A 23,316-nucleotide genomic window follows, 5' to 3' on the forward strand; every position below is an offset into this window, starting at 1 on the left:
CATTAATGTCATTTTATTATTTTTTACTTTTTATTTAATGCTTAACAGATCAGTTGTTCACTTTTAAAAAAAATTTGTTGATAAAAAAAAGGAAAAAAAAAGATTGTTACATAGGCATGTCTACCCAATAATGTTTGATAATGATTTTTTTTTTTTTTTTTTTTAAAAAAGCTTAATATAATTTAGAAATTGAGGGTTAGGAGTGCAAATATGTACTTATGAAACCTGAAAGTTAATAATTTAATATTATTATAAAGGAAATAAAATGTTTCAATAATTTAATCATGCTTTCAGTTCAGTGTAGAAATATATTTAACATGCTAAATAAGTAATACAGTAGGTCTGCTGCTCAAAAACTTCATTAAAACATTATTATTGTTATTTAATTATTGAAACAGTTTAAGTTCGTTTCTTTGTCATAATCTTAAAATCCTCACTAGATGGTAACCGTGAGTCATACATAAACTCCCTGGGCGTGTCTAACGCTGGAACGGCGTGAGATTCAGCCAATAAGGAACCAGCTTTAGAGGCGGGACGAATTCTGATTGGTCATTGGCGTTCTTATATAAAAACCCAGGAGCGGAAATTGAAAGGCGCCATTTGCTAGTTGGACGGCGCGGGGAAGCTCGAGCATAAGGAGCTGAATAACAATAAAACCGGGGCGAAAACGCAGGATTCCGCGACGCAAAACAAGCGCGATCCATCCGAATGGAGGCAGCCATCAACCCGTCTCTTGACAGGTAGTATTGGCGTGCCTTCGGAGCCTATAAACTAATCCTATGCGTGTCTTTAATCACAAAGGACGAGGAAAAGGGGAGGAAGCGCTTGTTTACAAGTTCATTTTCTTTCTTGTGTCTCATAGTGGATGTTAAAACGGCTTTTTAAACGAGTTCCAGCCTTTATAATAATAGCATGCAGCGAGCATCACTGTGTTGTGGGTCTGTACTGCATCATTTCCCTCCGCCATCTTCAGCATTTAAAGGGCCACACTCACTGAAACACACATAATGTAAGTGCAGTGGAATGAATGAATGAATGAATGGATCATGTTTGAGCTGTTATTGTGTGTTTGTAGGGAGAGCTGTGCTGGTTTAGCATGAATGCAGTGAACACTTGTTTACAAACAGAGAATAGGCGGGACAGACTGAATGGCATTTACTGTAGATATAGTCTTTCAGTACAGTATTTATGTTGTTCTATACAGCTGATTTTGTCCTGATGCTAATGCACCACCATTTCCCGCATGAGATGAATTGTATATTGAATTAATGTGTCTGTAATTATTTCATATATCTTCTTAATGGCCCTCTCCACTGCACGAGTTTTTATGGCTTGTAAACGATTTGTTGAAATTGATACTGGAAGCAGTCATTAGAAATGGTTTAAAATTATAAATGTTTGATATTTTTTCCAGTAAAAATGTGTTCATGAAGGTAGTGTGTGTATTAGTGCTGTCAAATTGTAATCGCATCTAACAAAATTGTGTGTATATATATATATAAATTGCATTGGTTTCACTTTCTACAAAAATATGAAGCAGCACAACGGTTTTCAAAATTTATAAATAATAGTAATAAATGTTTCTTTAGCAGCAAATTATCACAACAGAATGATTTCTGAAGGATACACACATACATACATGACATTTAATGTTGCAATGTAAAATATAATAGTAAACTCTAAATATAATAAACACTATTTTACCCAGTATCACCATTTCCCAAAAAAAAAAAAAAAAAATAAATAAAATATATATATATATATATATTTACAAAATTTTATGGTAGATGTGATTAATCAAGTTTAATTGATTTGACAGCACTAATATATATAGTATACATACGGTATATGTGTTTGTGTGTGCATTCATGTTTTCTATGTATATATATATTTATACACACACACACTTATTCTATATTTAAAAACTTATCTTACATGCGATTAATCGATTTCACAGCACTAATATATATATATACATATACATATATATATGTTTATATGTGTGTGTCTATTTTTTATATGTAATGGGGAATTGTTATTAGTGCTGGGCAAAGATTAATCGCGATTAATCGCATCCAAAATAAAAGTTTGTGTTTGCATAATATGTGTGTGTACTGTGTATAATTATTTTGGATATATAAATACACACATATGCATGTATTTATTTAAGAAATATTTGCATGTATATACTGTATATATATTTATACATAATTTATATTATATACCGGTATATAAATATAAATAATTTATATATAAATAAATACAAATTCTTAAATATATACATGCATATCTGTGTATTTATATATCCAAAATAATTATACACAGTACATACTAGTGCTGCACGATTAATCGTATCGCAATCGCAATCGCGATGTCAAGCCTACGCGATTATATGACGCAAAATGCTGCGATTTTATATTAAATAAACAAATTAGCGCTGTTAACGCACTTATTAATGCAAATGCTTTTAAACCATTCATGCGCGATAAGACATAAAAGAACGAGCTGCCTGTGAATGTCCTCCTGACACACACACACACACACAGATAGACGCGCGCCAGTATCAAGTTCTCTTTCGCGGTAGAACTAACAACATGATGCCAAAATGAACGCGCTGCCTGTCCTGACTGTGACAGAAAGACTCGCGCTAATATCGTGCGTGCGCACAAAACAGCATGACAGAATACAGTTCTCTTTCGAGCTTTAACGAACAATAACACACACAATTATGCCAAAATGTCATAACATAAGAGTAGTCTTATGATGAACATGAAGAGTTGTGATGAAAGAATGAGGCGCGTGTGAGATCCGCGTCTCTGACAGCGGCTGGTCTTAAAGGGACAGTACAGTAGCCACTAATGTCGCTAAAGTTATTCTTTTTTATTTTTTTATTTTTCTATATATATATTTTTTTTAATTATTATTTTTCTTTACCCCTGACATGTATGATTATATGTACTCTTGTATGTAAATTATGTTTTGTTCTTGTTAAAATGCAATAAAAAAAAATCTGTTGCTAAAGTTAATCAAAGAACAAAGGGAACAGAGAAAAACACTCACTGCTCTTGACTAAAGAACTTTTTTCTTTAGGCTGATTATCACTAATCTGTGTGTGCATTTATTTTCCTTGAGAACCAAGCAAGTTGACTCATGAAACCATTTGTTTATTATATCGCATATCGCAATCGTAATCGCAATATTGACCTCAATTATCGCAATATGACATTTTCCCCAAATCGTGCAGCCCTAGTACATACACATATATTATGCAAACACAAACTTTTATTTTGGATGCGATTAATCTTTGCCCAGCACTAATTGTTATATTAGCTATAGTTTAGCGCTAAACAATGCAGTGTTCAATATGCAATATAATACTGTATATATAATTGCATTATTTATTTCATATAAATATATTAGGGGTGTAACGATATCCTCATGTCATGATTCGAAACTGAACTCACGGTACTATATTATTGCGATACTCCAAGACATATGATAAAAGGTTAACAAAAAAATGACTGTTGATTAAAATGCTAAATTTGATATTACATTGTGTGTGTAAATGAATAGTCTTGGACTTGGTGCTGGAAACCCAACGCAGGACAATAGAGACACCAGAATAACACTATTCATGATTCTGAAGCTGAAAATACAGAGTTATTTTAGACGAATATGCTTGCACTCTTTCACAGACTAGATATATTTATATTGTAGGCCACTTTTACTGGTAACGTAAGACCATTTGGCATTATCAGGACCCACAAATATTTCCCCATTGCATTATTATACATTATATTCAACATTATATAGTAGTTTTATGTAGTACTGACACTAAAACTCTGAAAACGTAATTTTTTTCTCTTACTGTAATTTTCATTTTGTGTGATCTATCCACGATACATATTGCTGCATTTTTATATTGCGATATATTGTGACACGATATATTGTTACACCCCTAAAATATATGTATGCCCTTATCCTTCAGACCCCAGGTTAAATGCTGCATGATCTCTGGTGTTTGTGTCAGCAGTTCTGTGGGAGTGAGTCTGTCTGTCATGAGTGGGATGGAGCAGAGTTCGGGAAAGCGTATCCGTAAACCGTCTCTGCTGTACGAGGGCTTCGAGAGCCCGTCTCTGCCCCACGCGCCTCCACCCGGTCCTCCTCCACCCCAACAGCCCTCGGTGAACGAGCCGGGCCGACTGGGACGCACCACCAACCAGCTGCAGTTCCTACACAAGGTCCTGGTCAAAGCGTTGTGGCGCCATCATTTCGCGTGGCCTTTCCATGAACCCGTGGACGCAGTCCGACTCAGCTTACCTGTGAGTGAACAATCACTTTCTGAGACCAAATCACCCGAAAAGTGTGAATTCTGTCATTATTGAAAACTCATCTCTTCCGTGAGCACTTAAAGGGATAGTTCACCCAAAAATGAAAATAAGCCCATGATTTACTCAACCCTCAATTCATCCTTAGTGTATATGACATTCTTCTTTCAGACGCATATAATCTGAGTTATATTAAAAATGTCCTGGCTCTTCCAAGCTTTATAATGGCAGTTAATGGCTGTTTCTGTTTTGAAGTCCATAAAAGTGCATCTATCCATCATAAAAAAAAAAATCTATCATCATAAAAGTGCATCTTTCCATCATTAAAGTGCATCTGTCCATCATTAAAGTGCATCTATCCATCATAAAAGTGCATCTGTCCATCATAAAAGTGCATCTATCCATCATAAAAGTGCATCCATCATCATAAAAGTGCATCTATCCATCATAATAGTGCATCTGTCCATCATAAAAGTGCATCTGTCCATCATAAAAGTGCATCTATCCATCATAAAAGTGCATCTGTCCATCATAATAGTGCATCTATCCATCATAATAGTGCATCTGTCCATCATAAAAGTGCATCTATCCATAAGTGCATCTGTCCATCAGAAGTGCATCTATCCATCATAAAAGTGCATCTGTCCATCATAAAAGTGCATCTATCCATCATAAGTGCATCTATCCATCATAAAAGTGCATCTGTCCATCATAAAAGTGCATCTATCCATCATAATAGTGCATCTATCCATCATAATAGTGCATCTGTCCATCATAAAAGTGCATCTGTCCATCATAATAGTGCATCTATCCATCATAATAGTGCATCTGTCCATCATAAAAGTGCATCTGTCCATCATAAAAGTGCATCAATCATCATAAAAGTGCATCTATCATAAAAGTGCATCTGTTCATGATAAAAGTGCATCTGTCCATCATAAGTGCATCTATCCATCATAATAGTGCATCTATCCATCATAAAAGTGCATCTGTCATCATAAAAGTGCATCTATCATCATAAAAGTGCATCTATTCATGATAAAAGTGCATCTGTCCATCATAAAAGTGCATCTATCCATCATAAGTGCATCTATCCATCATAATAGTGCATCTATCCATCATAAAAGTGCATCTGTCCATCATAAGTGCATCTATCCATCATAATAGTGCATCTATCCATCATAAAAGTGCATCTGTCCATCATAAAAGTGCATCTATCCATCATAATAGTGCATCTATCCATCATAATAGTGCATCTATCCATCATAATAGTGCATCTATCCATCATAAAAGTGCATCTGTCCATCATAAGTGCATCTATCCATCATAATAGTGCATCTGTCCATCATAAAAGTGCATCTGTCCATCATAAAAGTGCATCTGTCCATCATAAGTGCATCTGTCCATCACAAAAGTGCATCTATCATCATAAAAGTGCATCTATCCTCATAAAAGTGCATCTATCCTCATAAAAGTGCATCTGTCCATCATAAAAGTGCTTCTATCCATCATAAAAGTGCTAAATTCTGTCATTATTTATTCTCTCTCGTGTTGTTCTAAAACCATGTGCTTTGCATTTTATTGATGTCTGTCCAATCAGAAATCTTCAAAAGTTATTTCAAATTCAATATTACGGTTTATCGTACTTTTGATTAAATAATAAATGCCGCCTGGGTGAGCATAAGAGACTTTATATATACAGTCAAACCTAAATTTATTCAGACAGCTTCAACATCTCACATTATCACAGTTTATTCGCTATAGTTTAGAAAATGGTAATAAAATATGAGCAGAACTCAGTTGATATTTGACTGGTTTTGTCCTTCTGTTAGACTGTCTCACATGAATTATGTTGAATATCTGTCAGCTGTTAAATTTAACTACACAATTAGATAATACCAGTTTAGCTCAACCAATCACCAAGCAATGCTTCATTGTGTTCAGTCTGTGTGTAAAAAGAGCATTAGCAATTAAAGAAAACACTCTTCAGCAAAACATGGTCTGAATAATTTTTGGTCCCAAATTTATATAATTTTTACAGGTAGTCACTGTAGGAATAATATTGGCTTATAATATGTCACAGTTTACTTTATTTTGCTTTCCTCACTTACATAAATGAACTATAGTGTCCTGATCACACTAGTAAAAAAAAGATATCTGGTGTCTGAATAATCTTTGGTTTGACTGTATGTTGTTGTATTCGATCACTTTCAGACTGTTGTGACTGTTGTGTCAGCTCGTATTACCAATAGCCTGACAGCATGTCTACAAGCGTTGATCTTCCCCATATTCATATGCACAGATGATATGATCTCCAGTGATGCCTGTTTTGCTTTCAGGACTACCATAAGATCATCAAACAGCCGATGGACATGGGCTCAATCAAGAAACGGCTGGAGAATAACTACTATCGCAGCGCCGGCGAATGTCTGCAGGACTTCAATACCATGTTCACCAACTGCTACATTTACAATAAGGTGTGTGTGTGTGTGTGTGTGTGTGTGTGTGTGTTGCAACGGACACATTAGTAGGGTTGGGAATCGAAAATCGATTCCAATTCAGGAATCGAATACTTGTTATAAGATTGAAATTTCGATTCCTCTTATCGATTCCTTTGTGAGCATTTCAATATGACTTTAAACCATTCAGAAAACTGTTGTCTGTGCTTCACGTGTATCAGTATATCGGATCTGTGCTAGGGCTGCACGATATTGGAAAAAAAATTACATTGCGATATTGTTTTCCCTACGATATATATTGCGATATTGCGTGCCATCAATCCAGGCTAAAGTCAATAATTAGCCTACCATTCCATGATATTAATAATTTCACTAAGCAAGCTTCATTACAAGTGACAAAAAGGCCACTTAATATTTTATTCCAAAATTAGAACATATTTCTGTCAGAATTCGAAAAAAATATTTCTGTCAAAAAATCTTATTCTCTCTCTCTCTCTCTCTGTGTGAGAGAGAGAGAAACCTATGTTTTCGGTGCTGATGCAGTGACGCGTTCATGTAAACGGCACTTAAAAGCTGTCACAAAGAACCAGCAAAAGTAATGATTATGAATATGTACAATATTAATGAGACATTTTAATTGTTTATTAATAAACAAGTGTTTTCTGTAAAGATGAAGTTGACGATCTTCGTCTTCGCAGTAGTGATCGCGTGGGAGAGAAATGCAATTTTCATACAGATTACATAGTTTTATTTTGTTTTGAATGGTTCTGTTTAAAAGTAGAGATTTCTGTAGATAATAGATATATTTATATATATTTTTTTTAGGTGTGTGAGGTGAGTAGGCTACCTTATACGCTGAGTTTCGGTTCATGGATTCAGGCGCTGGCACCTCCGTGTCGTGATTTATGTCTGCTATATTTACTTTTTATTTATTAAATCCAGGAAATTGGATAATGAAACACTGATTAAAATTAAGATACAATTAATACAAAACGAAATTCGCTTTGAAGAAAGGCTTTGTGCTTTCTGTTTGAGGTCTCAGTGAAAGTTTTAAAGCAGTCTTTTAGTGCCGCTTTCATAACGGTCGCGTCCGTAATGGAGAAATGTCACGTAACATTGTTTTTTCCTCATAAATGCGAACACGAAAAATAAAATACTTTTTAAAAAAGACAACCATCCACAACTTTATAACACTCCAGCAAAGTACCTCTTTTTGGTCAACATCCTCCTTTTTGTAGACGAAATAGTCCCAAATAGCTGATTTTGACTTTCTTTTTGGTACGAAATCATTTTTATTTTATTTTTTTTTGCGGCGGATCCTCTTCGTCGCCCATTTTTAGCTATAGGATGCCAGTGAATGTTGGCTGTGAGCGGTGAGCTGCGGCACAGCGAACCAATCACTGTGCAAGCACGTGGAACATGCAAGTCACCCCAGCAAAAAGCCATACAACAAACTCGTGTTTACTGTGTGCTACCATTCTCTCAATACACCATGGGTGCTACTACCCTTCACATCGCATGTTCCGGCGATGTGACTATCGCTCATTCGCACATCGCGAAGTCGATGTTAAAACAGAATATCGTTCAGCCCTAATCTGTGCAGCTCTTAAAGGGACAGCACTAATATTCCTGCCGTCTCTGTAATAACACTAATCAAACAACAAAAGACTAAGAGAAAATTCACTCGTTCTTGACTGAATAACTCTCTTGTAACTATATTTTATTTATAAAGTCCAGTATTATTTTACATTTGATTACAGTTTCTGTACCTGAAAATCTTAAAACATTTTATTTCAGCTAATTGTTTTTCTATGGTGTTTTTAAACCACAGGCAAACGTTCCTTGTCTAAGTGTTCTTTAACTTGTTGATTTTGTTAATGATATTCAGCTGCAATTACATTTTTTGCAATTAGACTAAATGTAAATGATATCTAAAAGTTTTTTTTTTCCTTATTGGAATTGAAATTAGGAATCGATAAGCAGAATCGAAATCGTTAAAATTCAAACGATACCCAACGCTAGTCGTTAGGCATTACCTAAAGGCTAGCGGATAGACGTAGTCATTTCAGATAATTTCTCTATTATTAAGCACATAAAACGTGCGTCATTTCATATTTGAAATAAGAGTTTGATGTGCTTTCTAGACGTACTAGAACCTTGCATGTGCTAATATACGTCCACCTACACTACTGTTCAAAAGTTTGGGATCAGTAAAATAAATTAATACTTTTATTCCGCAAGGATGCATTAAATTGATCAAAAGTGACAGAAATTAATAATGTTTCCAATGATTCTATTTTAAATGCTATTAAAATGCTGTTCTTTTGACATTTTTATTGATTTTATGTTTCCACTAAAATCTTAAGCAGCTCAACTGTGTTTAACACTGATAATAATCATAAATGTTTCTTGAGCATCAAATCATCATATTAGAGTGATTTCTGAAGGATCATGTGACACTGAAGACTGGAGTAATGATGCTGAACATTCAGCTTTGATCACAGGAATAAATTAGACTTTACTATATATTCACATAGAAAACTGCTGTTTTACATTATAATAATATTTAGTTTCTACTGTATTTTTAATCAAATAAATGCAGCCTTGGTGTTTTTTCAATAAACATCATCCAACCCCAAACAATTGAACGGTTTGATGTACTAAAGGGAAATTATTTGGAAATGCTTTTGCATTCTATCGCAAAATGTTTGCGTTTTTTCACAAAACTTTTGTGTTTTTTGCAAAAGCATTTCCAAATAATTCCACATTTTTCTCCGTACTATTCACACCTGCATGGTTCTGCCGTCCACATGCATGTGCATATCAACATCTGTCCAGCCACTGATGCCGCTGAATGGTTTCTCAGCCCACAGATGACATTGTGCTGATGGCACAGTCTCTGGAGAAGGTCTTCTTACAGAAGGTTGCCCAAATGCCCCCGGATGAGGTCGAGTTTCTCCCTCCTACTCCAAAAGGGAGAGGAGCTAAAACCATCAAAGGTCGCAGAGGCAGAGGTGAGTTGCACAGTCATGTAATCTGTAGTGCCACATTTGTAGCTTATTCTTGCCAAGAACAGCCCGTTTAGATGATAAAGTCCCCCTGTGGTCAAAACCAGCTTTTAATGTAGTTTATATGTCTATAGCCGCGTTTCCATTACCCTTCAAATTGCGCAAATTGCGAATTGAAAATACCCCCGATGGAAACGCGTCAATTTCGCAAAAACTCCCATTTATCGCAAAAAAGTTTTTCCGCTCGCATGAGGAGGTTTTTTAGGCAATTCGAAAAAGAAATATTTCACAAAACTGCAATGGAAACAGTTTTTGCGCATTTACAGTCACCTGACGTAGATGACGCGGTGTGTTTGGACAGAATACGAGACTGAGATCTTTATTAAATTCATAAAAGACAAAATAATAACAGGAATAATGGATTCTAAACCTCAAATAAATGCCACAATCAAGACCTCGAAGCAGAAATGAGGGAGAAACACCCAGAAACTCCTCATATGTGCCGCTCAAGTATAATAAGGGTCGTTCCTTACCATTAATGATTGGATAACACACATACATCTCCTTCGATTAATAAAAATGGCTAGTGCAGTGGCTGGGATATAGTATATAAACCTTCCAACGTCCGTCGCCATGATTTTTGGAATGATTTTACTTATCACGAGTTTTAGTCGCATAACATCGGTTAATGGAAACTCCGTCATTTCGCAATAGTTTTTTGTTGACATTTAGAAACAATCACCAAAGTTTTGCGCAAATCTGTAATGGAAACGCGCCTTATGTGGTGTTTTTAATGTGCTTTAAGTCAAGCCATGTGTAGATTCATAAGTCGACAGCATTGCTGAGTATTTCCTCCTTAAAACTGCAGTGAACCAAAGACAGTCTCAAAAACACGCTTTGAAATCGCTGGTGTTTCTGACGTCACAAACTACCTTGTAACCAATCAGATCAACGTGTGATCGTCAACCAGTGGATCTCTGAGCTGAGTGAGTGAGTGGAGGCGGGGCTCATTTGCATATTCATAGAACCGCGCATACTAAATGAGGCAGTTTTAAGGGATAAAATGATTGACTACAGGGGGACTTTAAGCAGGTGGTTAGTCTTTCTGTCACTTTGGCAAAACTTTTTAATAACTGCATCTGATCATTATTTCCATCAGGAGGAGGAAGTGTGCTGACGGCTCACCAGGTGCCAGCCGTGTCTCAGTCGGCGTACTCCCCTTCCTCACCCGAGACGCCAGATTCACGGTTCTCCACTCCTCCACAGACCCTGCTGAGCAACACCGGTCCTCCTCCACCACTGATGACCCCTCCACCCACTCAACCCACGGCAAAGGTACACACACACACACACACACACACACACACACACATTCAATTCACATTTATTTGTATAGCACTTTTCACAATACACATCATTTCAAAGCAGCTTCACAGAAAGTGCATGAGTCCACATTACAGAAACAATGAGCTCATTGAAGTAATGAATACTTGTTTGTTAACAAATGATTATGACATTTAGAAAAATGCAGCATTGGTGCGTGTTGATTCAGAGTTTGCGTGATCTGAAGTCTTCGACTGACACTGGGAGTCATCATACCTGTATTATACCCAAGGGCTGGGTATCATTAAGAACATTTCCATACCGATACCATGACTACCAATTTTATGAACAGATAATATTATCGCAGACTTTAACATTAATGTGAAGAGAGGGGAAAAACAAGAAAGCTAAACTTAATGCAGCCAACCTTAAGAATATGTGAATAATATGTATTGTAGGAGCTAAATCTGATATTTTAAGCTACTGAGTTGTTTTGTTCCCGGAGTGATTAGGTTGACTCACTTTCTTGCTTTGGTATTACGTTGTTCATCTCTTCCATTAAAAACGAGAAGACCATTCTTCAATTGCATCATCATACACAGTTTATTGGCTCCACAACAGCACCGTGCACAATGTCCAGAATTGGATTTGTTGTTTACATACGTTTACCGCAGCTTTTGCGGTCAAAACCTTTTTGCCTTTCCGGGGCAACACACCTCGCTACAACATAAGGAAGGCTACATTTATACACTGATATCACAGCGCCACTCAATGGTCAAAATGAGAACACCACATAACCCAAACACATTTTGGCTCCTACATGTATTATTAAGAATAATCACACTTTACAAGATACCTAGTTTAATGGGAGTTAATTCATCCCCACCCCCCCCGTTTAAATTTTTCTGGATGGTAAAATAAAATTGAATTAATCCAAAATCATGTGTAATTAAAGCAGCACTCAGTAGCTTTGGGATTTCTTCGCTGTATTCTCGCTTTTTGCTCGCAGGTTTCTCTCTAGAGCTCCCCCCACAGCTTCGGAATAGATATTTGACAACACTGTTGTAAAAACTCGTTGGTGATTCTCAGACACCAGAGGCTATAGATCAATGACATCAAAGCAGATGGGACATTCTTTAAAACGTCTTCTTCATTCGGGTTCGGACAGCGTGAGGGAGCGCAATAATGACAGCATTTTAGCAGATTTCTTTTGGCCGTAAAGCAATTGTTTACATCGCGAGACCTGATATCACGCGAGACTTCCTGACGCGGCGGCCCGCCGGCTCAAAGTTGCAAGTGCGTATTTTCCGCTCACGGGCACCAGGGGGGTGCGAAACGACCACCATTCAACCCGAAATAAGTAATATAACCATTCCAATGACTCCGAAGCTGTTCAGTTAAGGTAAAAAAAGTTACTTAGTTCACCTTTAATTGCAATGATGAAACTTGTTCAATTTAACAGCAATTTATTAACAGTTTAACAAAAATAACATTCTTAATCGTTTTTTTTCTTTCAAAATTCCGTTTTATTTTGACCCAGTTTTGCTCTTTCCATTTTATTTTGTCTATATTCCTTTTTAATGGTTTGATCGAAAACATATCTAATTAATTGAATTCATAAAAACAACTTAATTTATTAATTTGTATACAAACATGAAATGTGTTTTTTTTTACTCTGTGTTGTGTATCTTCATGTGTATTGCATGTTCTGCGAGGCTATTCGGTCTGTACCTATAAAGTGTCGAACTCGATACCCAGCCCTAATTATACCCGTATGATATTACGCTGTACCCACATTGGACCAGTGGTTTGGAAAACGGATAATGACCATGTTTTGGTCAGGCGCGGGAATTCATTCGGCGACCCTCACTGTGCATTATGGGTATTCTCTAGCCGTTGAGCGTTTATTAGTTGTACACTTGTTATTGCGGTGCATTATGGGATTGAAGCATGCACTTGATAACGTCCACCATAATTTTCACTTTAGCCAGTAGATGGCGGCAGAGGAGCAATTATTGGCTGGTTAGCCATTTCCACTCCTTAATATATATTTTTTTCACATGTTTTACTTTTGGATATACATTTAGACATTATGAAATCACTATTATAAAATATAAACTCATCAATAAATATTTTTTTGTCCGTTTGCACATTATTACACTGAAGTGTGAAGTAGGAAAAGTCATGTGAAAAACAAACTTTTCAAATTGTGACTGAATTTCACATAGAGCAAGAAAAGATTGCTTCTTTTTATAATCATTGAAGCTGTCAGCCAGTTCAGGTCGATACTATAGGAAAAGAGTTTAATGAGAGTTCAATATTTAAAATATTTTTTTTCGTAAATTTTTTTTTTTTGCATGATACTATTTTTTTTTTTCTCTCTCAAATTTTGCAGAAAATCTCCAAAAAATGTAAAGACTAAATACCTTGTAGATGTAGTTCATGCTACTTGTGCACTATATTCCGAGTCTTCACAAGCCATTGGTCTGATGATTCGGTTGTCTTCTGCCATTGCTCTCATTCTCAGCTTCTGATTGGCTCATTTGAAGTATGTAGTTATTACAGCCACTAAAAGCGATGCTTATGTCTGTTGTCTCTGCAGAAGAAGGGCGTGAAGCGTAAAGCCGACACCACCACTCCCACTACTCTCGGCTTCCCCGTGACCTCGACGGCTCGGATGGGAGGAATGGGCAAAGGTCACGGATCAGCCGGAGAGATTCCTCACTCTCTGTCCTCCACGCCTGTGAACTGTTCTCCCAGTACAGGAGTGAGCGAGCCCACGCACCTCCAGCCCGCCTTGGGTCGACCCCTGTCCCGTCGGCCAATCAAACCTCCCCGTAAAGACCTCCCCGAGTCCGTGCGACCCCATCAGCCCTCGCGGCGCGGGAAACTTAGCAAGCAGCTTCGCTACTGTAGCGGCGTCCTTAAAGAACTGCTGTCCAAGAAACATGCGGCGTACGCCTGGCCCTTCTACAAACCCGTGGACACGTCAACACTGGGCCTGCACGACTACAACGACATCATCAAACACCCCATGGACCTCAGCACCATCAAGGTGACATGCATGAACCCCCTTATTTTGACCTTTCTTAGTTGTTTTAATAATCATCTGGGAGCTTTTTACTTGCATTAGGCTGGTATTCATCAAGGTGACATGCTTGAACCACACCTGGCTTCACATACACACAGAACTGGACCAACTTTGTGCTGACTGGATGGCCATGCATTATCAATTCATTTATTTGTCCTATTTGTCATATTGACAATTTAAAAAAAAAAAAAAAAAAAATTTCTTTAAAGCTTTTTACATTACATTAGGCTAGTATTCTTGATGCAAAAGTGGGGTAATACTTTATTTTAGGGTTCAACAAGTTATAATTGATTATGAATATTTGGATTAAGTTAATAGAATTAACTTAATGTAGTAAAATTAATATTACAATCAATTAACCTGTTTGTGCCGTGCCAGTGTTAATTGCTTATTAATTCTAAGAAATGTGCATTTTCATGGCATGGGAAATGTCTTTCTCACTACAGCACTACTCAGAGCCTGTAGACAAAATCTGCATGATTAGGGACTCCAGTATATGAGCTTGAGACACGGACAACTTTACATGTGACATGAACAAGACTTTATTAACTAGACTGAACACTTAAACTACTCTAACATACACATGCATACATGCACAGTAAATCATTTATAGATCAGTTCGTCAATAAATGAATGCAGGAAAGTCTTTAGTTTAAGAGGAAAGTTTAAAGGGGGGGTGAAATGCTCATTTTCACTCAATCTCCTGTTAATCTTGAGTACCTATAGAGTAATATTGCATCCTTCATATCTCCAAAAAGTATTTTGTTTTATTAAATTTTTAACATAAAGATAGGCTGTACCGAGTCTTTCCGGAAAAAACCGAGCGGCTGGGGGCGGGCCGTGTGGGCGAAGCTTAGCTGTGCTAACGCGCCGAGCTAGTGACAACACACAGAGACAATTGTTCAACAAACAGTTTTACTCACCGTCCGGTTCCAACGCACGACCGCGAACCTTTATCATTGTGACTGCTCGATCCTTAAGCATTAGACGATCTGCAAATCCGTAGATCTGGGCTTTGTTTATAAAACAATCATCGTCGAAATGCAGGGAACAAAAGTCTTACACAACTCCGTTTATGCTCAGGAAAACAAACTCCATCCACGGGTTCCTTAACGCCGGGTTCTTTGGGAATCTGTGCAGGGTTGTCTTGCCCTGGCAACCAAAAACACACTTCTTTGGTGACATTGACTTCCCTAAAGCCGAGCAGAGCGCTTTGATGGCGAACTGCTTTCACTCTCTTGCTCTAGTCTACGAGTGCGCGCGCGGCCGCGATCTTACCGGAGAAGTGCCCTTAGGACCCATATAAGGAAATTCCGCCCTATCTTACGTAAGACAGAGCCATACTCGAAAAAAACTTTCCTAAACTTGTGTTGTGACAAACCGGAAGGAGTATTTTTGGAACAAAAATACTCCTTCAAACGTACAACTTAGTTTTTGAAACTTTGTCCATGTTTAGCATGGGAATCCAACTCTTTACCAGTGTAAAAAACTCAGTATGCATGAAATAGCATTTCACCCCCCCTTTAAGGTCTGTTTCTGTCGGCCTAGGTCTTGACCACATGACCACTTTTGCACAGCAGCAAAGCCATCTTATCAGATCTTCCGGTTTCATTCTTTAGAGTTGGCTTTAAAGCGTATTTCTAAACTGAAACACACAGTTCTGTGTCTGATGGTCTCAGTGGTAACGTGTAGCTAACACTCCTCCTGTGTTGTGTGTTCTCAGAGGAAGATGGACGAGCGCGAGTACAGAGACGCCCAGCAGTTCAGCGCTGACGTCAGACTCATGTTCTCCAACTGCTACAAGTACAACCCTCCGGATCATGACGTGGTCAGCATGGCACGCAAACTGCAGGTGCGTAAACTCGACCGCCTCTTCTGTTCTGCTAGAGACCGTATAGAATATTGTCTTTGAACTTCCGTTTTTGCGGTCGCTCTGTATATCTCTATAGCATTCACTGTCCAGGAGTGATTAGCTGATGAAGTGGATTTACTTAAAGGGATACTTCACCTCTGGGAAGATGAATGTGTATTTAAAATAGGTCATTTAAGTAGAAGAAATGTGAAGAAATTTTTTTATTTGGAGCTTTCTAGACTGAGAAAACCCAGAAAATGTATTTTTGGCTTATGTGGATGAAAGACAACAACTCCCAGAATGCACTTGCTTCGCTGCCTTAGGAGGCCACGCCTACCGGTAAGGGAGCGCAGTTGACAACAAACAACAAGACTAGCCTACGTGATGAGTTTGCCAGGGATTTAGAGATCGCCCAAAATGTCCGGGATTCGGCTTTTGCGTTCTACAGTCGCCATTCCTCATGTTTACTGTGGCGAGCAGGACGAGGCTGAGGGCCGCGGGAGAACAATGAGAGGCCGATGGTGTCATTACTGAGACGCGCCGGTCTCGCATCTCTCACGGAGGAGCGGGAATTTTCTTAGCAATGGTAAAACGCACATCAACCGATCACTTGTTTAGCGTTCATGTAAACACTACATTCAGATTCACCAATCGGAATGAATTCAGTTAGACTGAAACAAAAGGTGTGCATGTAAACAATGAATGGCGACCGCAGAAAGCAAAAGCTGAATCCCGGACATTTTGAACGATCTCGACGGCCGGACAAGTCCGGGAAAAGGAGGATGGTAACCCCTACTACTCAGCTTTCTCCACAGAACAAGAGCCTGCTAGCTTAGCTTCCTGTCCTAAGTTGAGACACTCTCACACTGTACCCCTTCTTTTAATGCACCTTAGACACTACACATAACATACAAAAAAAATTTTTTTTTATATATATATATATATATAGGAGAATAGTATAGAAAATAGGGACTGAAGAGATGTGGGGGAGGGTTATCTTATATTATCTTATTATATTATCTTATATTATTATTTTACTATCTAAAAATGTATTTATCTATAGAGAGGGCTGACAATGGTAATTGTTATATAGGAGAAAATATAGAAATAAAAAACAAAAATTGACTAATACAATGTTGGCAGTATGATGGTAGTGAGGAGTGATGGTAATGAAGATGGTAATAAATAATAAATGGTTACTTTGCTTATGCATATACACACACTCACACACACACACACATACACCCACACACACACACCTATACATTTAAACACTTTTATTTCAATTCTGGAATTCAGGAATTACTATATTGTTCGTTACTGCACTATTTTGGTCTGTATGTCTGTCTATAATAAAAAAAAAAAAAAAATAAAAAAAAAAAAAAAGCTTAGCTTCCAAAGAAAGACGGCTGATACTGTGTACACTCTGTGAGTGAGATCCCTCTATGGGCGGGTTGAACACATGCGGGACAGCGCCTCCTACTGGCTGTAGTCTTTAGCCTCTGCCAGAAAATCCTCCGATGACGCAAAATGACGATTTTTGCGTCATCGGAGGATTTTTTCCAGACAAAAAATACATAAATCTCTTGTCTCAGGGGGATATGAGGGTGGAAAGCACGGTAATTCGAAAATACTACAGGTTTTCTACTAATACAAAGCTTAATGCTAAATCCTGAAGTATCCCTTTAATGTAAAGTTAAAAGTTATCATGAGGACTGTAATGTTTAAAGCAGATGTCTTAACAAATGTCAGTCGACCGGGAAGATTTTAAAACGAGCCGTTCATTCATAAATACGCGAGATCGCTGTGAAAATACAGACCGGAAAAGACAAACGACAGCGAGCGCAGCGCTGAGAAGGGGCGGAGCTACAGAAGGGCTATAATAAGGATGTTAAATGCAAAATAATCTTAATGATCCTAAAATATGCTGGTTTTGTGTAAGTTGTTTAGTGGCTTTAAGCTGGACATGTTAGAGAGAGGTTAGTTTGTTTTTGCTGATAACTAAAATGATTTATATATATATATTTTTTTTTTATTTAGTAATTTTTTATTATTATTATTATTATTAGATGTTTTAAATGTATTAATATTACTCAATTAATATTTAAATATTATTTATTTATTTGGAGGAAATAAAGCCTTTCTTTAATTCAGTCTAGTTAAACAGCAATTTAAAAGAACTTTATCATTTAAATAAAATAATTATTTTGTAGTATGTGTTGTTTTAATATTTTATTATTATTAGATGCTGTTTTTATTATTATTTTTAGTATTCATTTTAGTATTTTAGTCATTTTATAATTTAAGTAAAATAATTATTTTGTAGTTTGTATTTATTTTTAATTATTATTAGATGTTGTTTTTATTATTTTTTCATTTTAGTGTTTTTAAATATTCTTATTTTATTGTTTTATTGGAGAAAATAAAGCCTGATATTATTTTGCGTAATATCAGCCTAGTCAAACTGAGAGCGATTTAAATAAAAAAAAGGTTTAAAAGTATAATTTAAATAAAATTATATAATATAACTAAAATAATATACAAAGAATAACTTTATTTAAATTTTTAAATTAGATAATAATAAAACTTTTCTTTTATCACTGACATATATTGTCAATTTCCTAGTTATCAACTTTTGTGTTAAATTATTGCACCTGTTTTTTTTTTTTTTTTTTGTAATTTTTTTATTGCACCTGATTTATTTTTTTTATTTTTTTTTTTATTTTTTTGCTGATTCTATTTTTCCCTCTGTCTTTCCACAGGACGTGTTTGAGTTTCGCTTCGCAAAAATGCCTGACGAGGTTTCGGAGGAAGAGGAATTGTCTCCTATTCCATTGGGACGGAACAGGGGCATGCTGGGAATGCACCACTCCTCCTCTTCATCCTCCTCCTCCTCCTCTTCATCCTCCTCCTCCTCTTCGTCGGAGAGCGAGCCGAGCAGCGACAGTGAGCCGAGCTCGGACAGCGAGGAGGAGCGCGCTCAACGCCTGGCCCAACTACAGGACCAGGTGTGTACTCAGGTACACAGACCTTCCTGTTACACACATCTTCACACATGCACACCAACAGCATCAAGTCAAATGTTACTTTGATAGATGTCTCTGGCAGAGATATACACACACTATTGGTCAAAAGTTTTAGATCGGTAAGATTTTTTAATGTTTTTAAAAGAAGTCTCTTCTGCTCACCAAGGCTGCATTTATCTGATAAAAAAAAAAAAAAAAAAAAAAAAATCACAATTAATTATTGTGAAATATTATGACAATTTAAAATGACTGTTTTCTATGTGAATTTATTCAAAGTGTAAAATAGTGTAATTTATATCCTGTGATCAAAGCTGAATTTTCAGCATCATTACTCCAGTCTTCAGTGTCACATGATCCTTCAGAAATCACTCTAATATGAGGATTTGCTGCTCAGAAAACATTCATTATTATTATCAGTGTTGAAAACAGTTGTGTACAATTTTTTTTTTTTTTAATTCTTTGATGAATAGAAAGTTCAAAAGAACAGCATTTATTTAAAATAGAATATTTTCTAACATTATAAATGTCTTTACTGTCACTTTTGATCAGTTTAACTCGAATGATGAATAAAAGTATTGATTTATTTGATTTCTTTCCCCCAAAAATAAAAATAAAATTCTTACTGACCCCAAACTTTTGAACGGTAGTGTTTAATGTTACAAAAGCTTTAGATTTCAGATAAATGCTGTTCTTTTGAACTTTCTATTCATCATAGCATCATGAAATAAAAATGTAAAAACTGTTTTTAACATTGATAATAATCATAAATGTTTCTTGAGCATCAAATTCTCATATTAGAGTGATTTCTGAAGGATCATGTGACACTGAAGACTGGAGTAATGATGCTGAAAATTCAGCTTTGATCACAGGAATAAATTACACTTTACTGTATATTCACATAGAAAACAGCTGATTTACATTGGAATAATATTTAACAATATTACTGTTTTTGTTTGTATTTTTAATCAAATAAATGCAGCCTTGGTGAGCAGAAGAGACTTCATTTAAAAACATAAAAAAATATATATATATTTAATAAAAATAATAATAATAATATATATATATATATATATATATATATATATATATATATATATATATATATATATATATATATATATATATAAAATCCAACTAAATCTTCCATCACAGCGGGATGGTAACTCTGGTCTTGTGTTTAGCTCAGAGCGGTGCATGAGCAGCTCGCCGCCCTCTCATCTGGCCCGATTGTCAAGCCCAAAAGAAAACGAGAGAAAAAGAAGGACAAGAAGAAGAAAAAGAAGCCGGAGAAGCGCAGAGGAAGTCGGAGTTTGAGTGATGAACGTGATAAAATGCCCAAAAGCAAATCGAGCCGAGCTTCACTGTCATCCACACAGAGCAAGAAAGGCCCGACCAAGAAAAGCAGCAAAAACAAGTGAGTTTCCCCTTTCCTATTCACTGATATGTGATGATACGGATTACTATTATTATGTCCAAATGTGATGTTTTGAACTGTATATTTTAGGGCTGTAATCGCAATAAAAAAATGCATCAATATTTATCATGGGTAGTGATAATATGTATTGTGTATAGTTCACCCAAAATGAAAATTACTGTGTGGGAAAGTTTGCAGAGTTTTAGTGTCAGTACATAAAACTACTATATAATGTTGAATATAATGTAAAATAATGCAATGGGGAAATATTTGTGGGTCCTGATAATGCTAAATGGTCTTATGTTACCAGTAAAAGTGGCCTACGTTATAAATATATCTAGTCAGTGAAAGAGTGCAAGCATATTCGTCTAAAATAATTCAGTATTTTCAGCTTCAGAATCATGAATATTGTTATTCTGGTGTCTCTATTGTCCTGTGCTTTGGGTTTCCAGCAGCAAGTCCAAGACTATTCATTTACACACCTATGTAATACCAAATTTAGCATTTTAATCAACAGTAAAAAACCTTTTATCATTTGTCTTGGAGTATCGCAATTAGGGCTGGGCAAAAAAATCGATTTTTCGATTAATCGTTTTTTAAAATGTGGTCGATTCAAAATCGATTCTCAAACGCCACGAATCGATTTTTTTTCCATATTTATCTATTACCCAAAAGCCAGTATTAGTTTTCCTCCACTGTTCATAGGCTTGCAAACTCCATTTTATAGCTAATGCTGTGAGATTTTATGTTAGTTTTATCCAAATCATAAAATAACCTCAACTAGTGCTGCACGTTTAATCATATCGCAATCGCGTTGTCAAGCAGTTATATGACGCAAAAAAATGCTGCTTTTTTTTTATTTTTTTTTTTTTTAAATAAACCAATTTGGGCTGTTAACGCAATTAACGCAGCATCTGTTCATTTTTGTCATTCTTTGACTAGTGTTAATCCCTCTCTTATTCATGCAAATGTTTTTAAACCATTCATTCGCGACAAGACAAAAAAAGAGCTCGCTGCCTGTGAATGTCCTGACTGTGACACACAGAAAGACTCGCGCAAATATCGTGCGTGCGCACAAGACAGCCCAGAATACAGTTCTCTTTCGCGCTTGAACGAACAATAACACACAATTATGCCAAAATGTCTTTTTGTCGAGTATCTTCATAACATAAGAGCAGTCTTATGATGAACGTGAAGAGTTGTGACTCGTGAGAGAATGAGGCGCATGTGAGATCCGCGTCTCTGTCAGCAGCGGCTGCTCTTAAAGGGACAGTACACAGTAGCCACTAATTGTCTCGGTCGTTAAAGTTAATCAAAGAACAAAGGGAACAGAGAAAAACACTCACTGCTCTTGACTAAAGAACTTTTGTAACTTTAATAAGGATTAGTGTATATATAATTAATAATTAATGCTGCGCAGACTGTTTGATAACTTTATTACATTTCTATTTATGTCCTCCCTGTTAAACAGGAAGGGCACAGGTAAATATGATTCTGTTTTAATGTACACAAGTGTACCTAAAATAAAAAGAGTTTAATATACAGGTTTGTAGCTCTTAATTTCTTTTTATTAATTAACCACTTGTAAACTTATGTTCACTTTTTTTTTTGTATTAAATTAAATTAAATATATATTCATTGAGTCGAAATCGAATTTAGAATCGAAATCGAAAATCGAATCGAGAATCGAAATCGAATCAAATTGAGAGCTTGCGAATCGAAAGCGAATCGATTTGTAACATCTGAATCGATACCCAGCCCTAATCGCAATATCGTATCGTGAGTTCAGTTTCGTGATATGTATCGAATCGTGACTTGAGGGTATCGTTACACCCCTAGTTTATTTGTATCTAATTAATGTGATTTATTTACTCCGACAGGAACACAAAGAAATCCGCCTCATCATCTCGTTTTGCTCCGGCCGCCCCCGTGTGCTTGCCTCACTACGACTCTGAGGAAGAGGAAGACGGTCTTCCCATGAGTTACGATGACAAGCGGCAGCTCAGTCTGGACATCAACAAGCTTCCCGGGGAGAAACTGGGGCGCGTGGTTCACATCATCCAGTCCCGAGAGCCCTCGCTGCGAGACACCAACCCCGAGGAGATCGAGATCGACTTCGAGACGCTGAAGCCGTCCACGCTGCGTGAGCTGGAACGCTACGTCATGACCTGTCTGCGCAAGAAGCCCCGCAAACCGTATGGTGAGCTGAGGTTTGATGATTGTAAGTAAACCTGGATGATCTAGCTTAAAAACATCAACATTTTCTGTCATAATTGAGCTGCACGATTAATCGTTAATAGATCGCGAGAGCAGACGACTCCGTATGCTTTTGAATCGCTCTCGTGGTACTTTGATGTTAAAGACAGCGCCGCTTTAAGTCCAACACACCTATTCATTCGATTGATTTGTTCAAAAATGCAGATTCATCCAGTAATGAAACAAGTGAATTCTTTATGAGCGAGTTATTGAATCATTCATTCAATAGATTTGATTCATTACTGAATGAATCAGAATTTTTGAACCAGTGAAATCTTTATGAGTGAGTGAGTCATTGAATCATTCATTCAGTAGATTTGATTCATTACTGAATTAATCACAATTTTTGAACCAGTGAAATCTTTATGAGTGAGTGAGTCATTGAATCAGTCATTCAATAGATTAATTAAAAAATGCAGATTCATCCAGTAATGAAACAAGTGAAGTCTTTATGAGCGAGTCATTGAATCATTCACTCAGTAGATTTGATTCATTACTGAATGAATCAGCATTTTTGAACCAGTGAAATCTTTATGAGCGAGTGAGTCATTGAATTATT

At 36.6% G+C, this 23,316-nt stretch overlaps 1 protein-coding gene across 20 annotated transcripts in view; it reads left to right on the forward strand.

The window, feature by feature from the left end:
- The first annotated feature begins 582 nt into the window (after window positions 1–582).
- brd2b (bromodomain containing 2b) overlaps window positions 583–23,316 on the forward strand; it is a 28,517-nt gene continuing 5,783 nt past the window's right edge. For 3 of the 20 annotated variants that reach the window (XM_079894376.1, XM_079894363.1, XM_079894377.1), the window contains exons 1-10: window positions 592–740; window positions 4,031–4,322; window positions 6,668–6,805; window positions 9,654–9,801; window positions 10,955–11,130; window positions 13,721–14,173; window positions 15,933–16,061; window positions 18,824–19,081; window positions 20,269–20,501; window positions 22,382–22,722. In XM_079894376.1, coding sequence (XP_079750502.1) covers window positions 709–740; window positions 4,031–4,322; window positions 6,668–6,805; window positions 9,654–9,801; window positions 10,955–11,130; window positions 13,721–14,173; window positions 15,933–16,061; window positions 18,824–19,081; window positions 20,269–20,501; window positions 22,382–22,722 — 2,200 coding nt within the window. In that variant the 5' untranslated portion in view covers window positions 592–708. Of the gene's footprint in view, window positions 1,010–4,030; window positions 4,323–6,667; window positions 6,806–9,653; window positions 9,802–10,954; window positions 11,131–13,720; window positions 14,174–15,932; window positions 16,062–18,823; window positions 19,082–20,268; window positions 20,502–22,381; window positions 22,723–23,316 lie in introns of all 20 variants that reach the window. The other 17 variants (XM_079894381.1, XM_079894364.1, XM_079894382.1 and 14 more) reach the window with 11 other exon arrangements.

This window comes from Squalius cephalus (genome assembly GCF_949319135.1).
Source record: "Squalius cephalus genome assembly, chromosome: 15".
NCBI classification, from domain to species: Eukaryota; Metazoa; Chordata; class Actinopteri; order Cypriniformes; family Leuciscidae; genus Squalius; species Squalius cephalus.